An 8017-nucleotide genomic window follows, 5' to 3' on the forward strand; every position below is an offset into this window, starting at 1 on the left:
CCATCTCGATTAGAAGTAGCACACCGCTTGGGCCATATGCCTGGCATTGTAGCTCGGCCGCCAGAGCGCGTCGCTTGCGTGACTAAGCCCTTGTTTAGTTTCTCCTCCAAAATTTTACATCCTATCTCATCGAATGTTTGACACATGTATAGAGTATTAAATATAGACTATAAAAATAACTAATTACATAGATTGTGTCTACTTTGCGAGACGAATCTTTTAAGCCTAATTAATCTATGATTTAATAATAAAGTGCTACAGTAGCACATATGCTAATGACGGATTAATTAGGCTTAATAAATTCGTCTCGATAAATTCTATAATTTATTTATTTTATTAATATCTAAATATTTCATGCGACACCCTAAACTTTACCAACTGCATCTAAACACTGCCTAAGACGATTTAAGCGGATAAATTTGGGCGCGCGGGCGGGAGAAGTGGGGAGAAACCGCGGAACCACCCCCAAGTCGGAAAACCCCAAGGGCCCGAAGCTTCCCTCGCACCACCGCCGCCGCCGATGCCGGTGCCGAAGCCGATGGAGAGGAAGCAAGCCGCCTACAGCAACCTCGTAAGGATCCGCTTCTTCCACCCTCGTGGTCTCCTCCATTCCCTTGTCGATCACCTCGGGTCTCAGCTGAGCGGTCGCATTGGGGGTTGCAGGATGAGAGGTACGCGATCCAGGGGGAGAAGTACCAGGGGCAGCAGTACAGCCACATCTACTTCACGCGCCTCCACCACATGCGGAATCTCCTCCACGCTCTCGTCCCCTCCTGGAAGCCGCTACTCCCGGGTCGGGCCCAATTCCGCTCTCCTCCCCTCTCGCGGTTCGAGTGTGATAAACACCAACATTGTATATAGGGTAGTTTAAGTAGGGCTTCTGTGCTGATCTCTGGCTCGCTGGTCCCGCGAGGTTTTGGTCTTAAGTCAGTTTCTGGAGGCATTGGATTGGCAATTGGTTCATAACTGGAGTTGGTGTGCAAAAACTAAGGCACTGTTAGCCCGGATTAGGGTTTTAGGAGAAGCCTGGCGTTTTAAATAGGGGCTTGAGCTGCTCTGCCAGGTGAATTGGCCTATATTTCGTTATAAAGAATTTTGTGACATAGCCTATATGGCTATATATGTGATTGTTAGCTGAGGTCTTTATTGGTACACTAGCGTAGCTTCTGTGATAAATGATTGCTGCTTTACACTGCTTTCTTTTTTGCTTTGTCACATAGATGCTTTGCCCTTGAGCTGGTAAATTTAACAATTAAAGATTTTACTAACATTAGTTGGTGAGCATGAACAGAAATCTTAAAAAGAAAGGTGCCTCCTTGCTGGCAAGATTTAATTTTGTATCCTATTTACTATTCCAATTTCTCCAATTTAGTAGCTAAGTTTTTATATTGGCTCGCCAAGCCACGAATCCTATTTACTACTACAATCACAAATTAGTTTGTCTTAGGCATCAATGGTCTTCAAGCACAACTTTGACAATTATTTTGAATAGAAATCGATACATATAACTTACATGTTTCCAAACTAAATAATGTAATAGTTATTTATGCCTGTAGTTTTTAAGGTTTGACCAAATCTTGTCCTGAACAAGTTTTTGTGATTGGAGAGAGTATAAATTATAGCAAAAGTTTATTTTTATGAAACTATATTCAGGAACAAAAATACTCATACCGTTTTCCGATATCTGTACCTAATATTAAAGGAAAGGTGGATTCTTCCATCCGTCCTATTTTACTTCATACAAGCATATTCATATTTGTTAGTCTTAATAAAAGGTAATATGCAACCAAAGTTTGAAATGGTTGGCCTAAAAAACTCCAAATGGTCACTTATTTGTGACTGTAGGGAGTAGGACTGCTATTGTGTACCTTGGAAAGATGTTTTGGTGGTACAGTTATATTTTCCCATGGAAGTGGTTCATAAGACAGGTTTTTGCTTATGCATGGAGAGAGTTCAAGCACACTTTTTTTTCCTACATTGCAGTCACTACAGTGTTAGGACTCGAAGAAGGAAAGGATTGCATAATTGTTGGAACTTTATATAAGCACATGAAGTTGAAGCCTTCCATTCTTGATGAATATGCCAAAGAGGTAAAATGACCTGAAAGTTAGTTTTATGTGCCTACAAGTATAGTGGTTGTCCCTGATAACAAGTGAAGTATCTGCATCAACCTTTCCCCCTTTTTTGCCAGAGGTCTGCAATTCCTCTTGTCAAACCGCATAATTTCATGCATCCTGATGATCATCTCATTCTGGAAGATGAAAGTGGAAGGGTTACACTTGCAGGAGCCATACCTCCAGCAGCATTTGTGACTGGTAAGTCTGTCACTTCCACAAACTAAAAATAATGCAATCAGACTTCTTTCTCTATTGATGTATAATTTCTGTTTTTACTCAATAGACAATCTTGATGCCTCTGCCCCCATAATTTTTTCCCCTGAAAATCATGCTCAATCATCAATCATTTTCAGGGGTTGTAGTGGCTCTCCATGGGAAGGAAACAAGTGCTGGCAACTTTCTTGTTGAAGATGTTCTTGAGGCTGGTCTTCCTCCCCAAACTGCATTGTCTAGCGCAGGTAATATTCTCCATATTGCCATGTGTTCATATTTCAACATTTTCTCCCAAATTTTTAACGATGATCGAATTGCTCTGAAACTGCATTTACTTTGGTTACAGTAGAAGACAAGTATGTGGTATTCGTATCTGGGCTAAGTGTAGGAAGTGACACATTCAATCCTCTACAATTCCAACTTCTTATTGACCATGTCACAGGGCATCTGGGTGATGAGAATGTATGCTAGTTGTCTTTGTAAAGTGTAAACTATTGTACTAAATATATTCTAATATGGATAATCTTTGTTCGAAATCACTCAGGAGCAATCCATAGCATCAAATATAGTACGTGTTGTGGTCGCTGGGAATTCAGTGCATATTTCACCAAGGTTTGTCAACGGTCAGGTAATGGCATTCAGTTTCACATGTTTTCTGTGGTACATATCGTGTTGCTTCAGTATGTCATACTAACGATTAGTTTTAATATGTCAGACGGTAGCATCAAAAGATCAATCCAGGATAGCAGAGCCTATCAAGGAATTGGATATAATGCTTAACCAGGTTAAAAATATTGCTTTTTCTTCCATCAAATTTAGTCATCGCAATGGTTCTGCTCTGACATCGACCTTTATGTAATCCATGCTATCTTCAGCTTGTGGCATCGTTGCCTGTAGATATGATGCCGGGGTGTCATGATCCGGCAAATTTTTCTTTGCCTCAGCAGGTGGGCTATTGACGTGGATACATACTTTTGATTTGTACTAGCAGCACTCAAGTGTGCATTTTGTGCATGCATGGCTAACTCACTTATTGTTTAACTGCAGCCTCTGCACAGATGCCTTTTCTCTGTGGCATCCACCTACAACACTTTTTCGTCATGTTCAAATCCCCATCAATTCGAGCTTGACAGTGTCCAGTGAGTGCCAAGCTCTCATTTGACTAACCTCAATATTTAAGCAGCTTGGAGGTTTTGAGACAAAAAAGTTCTCTATGTAGGTTTCTTGGAACATCTGGCCAGAACATAGATGACCTGTACAAGTACTCTGATGCTAAAGACAAGCTGGAATTCATGGAAAGAACACTGAGATGGCGCCATCTTGCTCCTACTGCTCCAAATAGCCTAGGTAACTTGTTTCCAGCTCAAATTGGCATACCAACTGCTCCAAAATAGTTAGATAACTATTATCATAACCCATTTATTTGTATGTGAATCCGTACATGATTTGGTGATTGGTTTTTTTTGGTAATTGTATAATCCAAAGCTAGAAAACACTTATTTGGTAATTCTATTCAGGCTGTTATCCATACACAGACAAGGATCCTTTCCTTGTTGAAAGTTGCCCGCACGTCTACTTTGTTGGGAATCAAGATAAATATGAAACTCGACTGTTGGAAGGTAGTACTTCATGTAAAGCTTCATAATATTGCTTGAACATCCAACTTACCCTCCTTGTTATCCAGGGCCAGAAAAACAGAAAGTGAGGCTAATCTCCATCCCAAGGTTCTCTGAGAGTGGAGTTGCTGTAATGGTATGTTCTTATATGATTGAGTACCAGTAGATCCACTTTTATTATCTTGGTAATCAGAGACAGAGAAGAGAAGAATTCTTGATTCAGGCATTTGTTACTTTTACGATAACGACATAATAAAAATTCAAAGCTAAAAAACATGTCCCACTTTATTCTACAGAACTTTAGACACTAGACAGTGTACACTTGCTTTATTTGATATTTTCCTCAGCACTGATTCTTGTTGGATATAATAAGATCAGTTGGTAACAAAAATATCTCTTTATGCTAATGCAGCTCAATCTGAGGAACTTGGAATCCAGCACGTTGAGTTTCTCTACAAGCTTTGATGCCTGAATATGCTCTGATGTTTGGAAGTGCAAAAGGCTTCATGAACCCATAGGGGGTTCATGGAATGGAAGGATGTATTTGTATTAGAACAGCCAGAACAGTTCTTTATTAGATGTATGATGATGACCTTAGGTTTTGCCAATTAGATCTGTTGGAATGCAGTTGTTGTAACCACAACTGAAACTGAGGCTGGACCGTGTGTAGCGTGTAACAATCAAATTGGTGCGCATGCCTCGTTTTACAATCACAATCAGCTAACACGTTTGTCAGATGTGCTTTTGTAATCATTTCTGTGCGTCTGTAATGGATACGCGGGCCAAATATTTGTAGTAAAAACATCAACATAAGTATGTTCACCAGGTGGTAGCTGATTGAGCGATCAAACAATGCATAGCTTTAAGGGTGTGTCGAGTTTGGGAAGCTTAGCACCAAACATCTTAATTACTGCAAAAATCATGATAACTCTTTTGTACCAAATGGACATAATTACCAATTATCAAGTGCAGTACGTGAAATAAAATGAAATATTTGGCAGATCGAAATTTGACATCAACACCATGTTCCTAAAAACAGCACTGTAGTATCTCCTGAACTGAAGCAGGGGGGACGGGGGAAATCAGATCACTCAGGTACCGCACATCTTTCAGTGGCGACCACAGTCCACAGCAAACTGACAAAAACAACCGCAGCAACAGATCTCCTGTCTCCTCCATTCCTCCGCCTCTTCGCCATGGCCAGTGCTCTCCTGTCTCCTCCATTCCTCCGCCTCTTCGCCATGGCCGCCATCTCCGACCACCTCACCGCCAATCTTCCGTCTCTCCCGGCTCTCCGGCCCTGTCCTCGCCGGCTTCAGCCGAGCACCTTCGCAGCATCCGTGGCCCCGCACCGAACCCCCGGCGTTGCCCTCCGTGGCTGCAGGTGCGCTCCCTTCCCTACCTAACCTACCGCACGCCACAGTTTCGTTGCCATTCGCTGGAAGAATTTCTCGCCTTGATTGATTTTAGCTGTTGCAGTCTGCCCTGTTAACCCGATTGCATGATATTCAGTTACCTGGGGACGCAGTTTTCCAGAAAGGCACTAGAAAACAAAACGGGGGCGATTTATAGGTGGTGTTGGCGCTGCTGAAACAGTCTGAAATAACGGATTAGATATGCATATGCTCACCCCTTTTGCAAATTTGCTGTTTATGTGATCCCTTTCTTAAGAAAACTGCACTGATATGTTAGTGCTAGGATAGAGTGTTTCTGACACTCACTTTACAAAGGTTTACTATATATGGCTGGGAACTGCTTAGATTATACAGAATGGACAGTTCCATACTTCGTGTTGAATTGATGTCAAACAGGAGACATAGCTGGTGTTTAGCTTCTCAAATGCTTCAAGTTTAGATCCCATTGATTGGTCGTAAATGAGCTGAATTTTGATGGGATTTAGTTTCAGTCTGAACTTTAGCTCGTCTACAGTACCCTCACTCAAACAGGGGTGTTGATTTGTGACTTTGCAAATATTATTCACATACTAGGAAAGAAGCATCTTTGTAATTATGATTTGACATTCTCTTTGTTTTTGTGAGTGATGCATGCAGTTTTATGGTTTGTAAAACATCACTATGAGCCTTCAACATTCTAGCAAGGAACTATCTCATTTGATATTGTGAGCTAAGTATGCAGTTTCACTGACACATTCTCTTGTCCCTGCTAGTATGACAGTAGTACGAGAGTTTGGTACATTTTGATAGGAATCAAGGGCATTACATGTCCATTTTCATGTGCATCGACACCGCATATATGCATCTTTGTGTTAACTATTTGTTTCATGATAGGGAAGCTGATTGAGCCATTATGATCATATAAGTTTTATATGTATGGAAATGATCATGGAACTTATTCGCTGCAACTTGCATGTTCATATTCAGTAATGGCAAGGAACACCTATTGCATTCTCTTAGGTATCACTGTTGCTATTTTACACTGCAGGCGTTGCAATCCTTTCGTAAGAAGATTTCATGGGTTTCAGAATGCAATAAGCGTTGGGAAGGAGCACAACAAGCAAGCCCTATTTGCTTCAGGCAGAGATTCTCCTAGCTCCGGTGATGATGGCTCGAGTTCTCCAGATGGCCCGCCTGTCCTGACTATTGTGGCAGGTGTCATTGTGTTCCTTCTTGTACTCTGGGTTACTGGGTCGATCGTTACCTGGATTGTGGGTCTGGTCTTTGGCGCAGCGAAATCTTAGAAGGTGGATTGTAGGCTAGTCATCAGTTGTATATACTTTATCCGTGCTACCGTTCGGTGCTTAAGCCTTGAATAACTGCATTTGCTGCTATTTTCTTACGGAAAGTCACGGATAATTGCAATTGTGTTTCGTGCTGTTATTACAATTGAGATGAGACTGCTTAGAAAACCTCATACTAGTTGTTGAATATTGGAGCCTGTACAAATGCAAGCGCATCCCGGCCAATTCATTTTTGTTTTCCTGTGTTGCAGAACAACGATGTTTTGCATGCCCTTTTTCTCGCTAGCAGTGTACAAGCACACAATCTGTTTTCGCGTGATTTGTGATTAGAGTACATATGGTTTGAACTCGTCATGATGCCAATGCATCACTTTACTGTGGGCTGGTATCGCTTTTAGCTTTATCTATAGTACTTAGTACAGCTATAACTGCATTTCGTACATGTCTGGTCCGAGGTGGCTCTGTTTGCCATTTGTTTGTAGTCTGAGCCTTCTCCCCAAGACCCCAATTCCCTCTGGAGACAACCGGCCTGTTCGCTGGTTAGTTTCTGAGCTGGTTTGGGTTGGCTGGTGCTGGTTTATTGTGAGAGGAAAACATTTTTGGCTGGCTGGTTTGGGCTGGCTGAAACCAACAAGCGAACAGGGCGAAGAATGTACACCTGTACAAAGTTTGCTGCTGTAAGATCGTTTCTCCACTTCGCTGCACGAATGGGCGCCAAACAGGAGGCAGTCAACCAAGCTAGCACTCTGCATTGTCTGCAACGTCCCGTTCCTATACAGCTGCCACCCCTGGATGACACGGAAGGCGGTAGCAGAAACCTTCCGTTGAGCTCTGGAGTGGAAGAATAGAGAGAATCTGGTACAGTGCAAACTCCTGGAGTGAGCTTGCTGTCAGCTGTCCCCGTGAGGCCAATAGGTCATGACGAGACCAACGAGTTCCATGGCACTGCTCACCATCAGGCCACCATCCATTCGTGCCATCGCTGTCGTGCGTCGTCACGACTCACGAGCGGGCGTGATCGTGATCGCTCCTAACGGCCTGAACATCAAGTGCTGGCTGTTGATTTCCGGCCGTTTTAGTCACGGGACAAATAAAAACTAGCCCGCCCATCCGGCAGCCCGTCAGTCTGGCCAGCAGGCAGCAGCGCCAGCGCATAGTGGGCGGTGGACCAGCGCGCTGCCGATGCAGACCTCACCTCACCTCACCCGCGTCCGGCAACGTCGCGCGGGCGCGGCACGTGAGATCCACACCCCACACCGCACCCGCGCTCCCTAACGGCTATATTCCACCCGTCCCCCACCAAAACCCCCGCGTTTAAATCCGCAGCGATCTCCCGCCGCTCTCCTCCCCGCATCCCACCCCCACCACTCGAC

The 8017-nt window shown here is 43.3% G+C and overlaps 1 protein-coding gene across 2 annotated transcripts; it reads left to right on the forward strand.

The window, feature by feature from the left end:
* The first annotated feature begins 439 nt into the window (after positions 1-439).
* Positions 440-4712, forward strand: LOC136540721 (DNA polymerase delta small subunit-like). Of its 2 annotated transcripts, none has more exons than XM_066532734.1 (14): positions 440-571; positions 664-793; positions 1984-2090; positions 2192-2315; positions 2471-2575; positions 2680-2792; positions 2875-2958; positions 3046-3114; positions 3206-3277; positions 3378-3469; positions 3550-3677; positions 3848-3949; positions 4015-4082; positions 4359-4712. In XM_066532734.1, exons 1-14 carry the CDS (start codon positions 521-523, stop codon positions 4416-4418), a joined length of 1305 nt encoding a protein of 434 aa, XP_066388831.1. In that variant the 5' UTR covers positions 440-520; the 3' UTR covers positions 4419-4712. The 2 variants fall into 2 exon arrangements, with proteins under 2 accessions (XP_066388831.1, XP_066388830.1); XM_066532733.1 differs by having other exon boundaries at positions 2677-2792; positions 4359-4711.
* The last annotated feature ends 3305 nt before the right edge of the window (positions 4713-8017 follow it).

This window comes from Miscanthus floridulus, chromosome 2 (genome assembly GCF_019320115.1).
Source record: "Miscanthus floridulus cultivar M001 chromosome 2, ASM1932011v1, whole genome shotgun sequence".
Lineage (NCBI taxonomy): Eukaryota > Viridiplantae > Streptophyta > Magnoliopsida > Poales > Poaceae > Miscanthus > Miscanthus floridulus.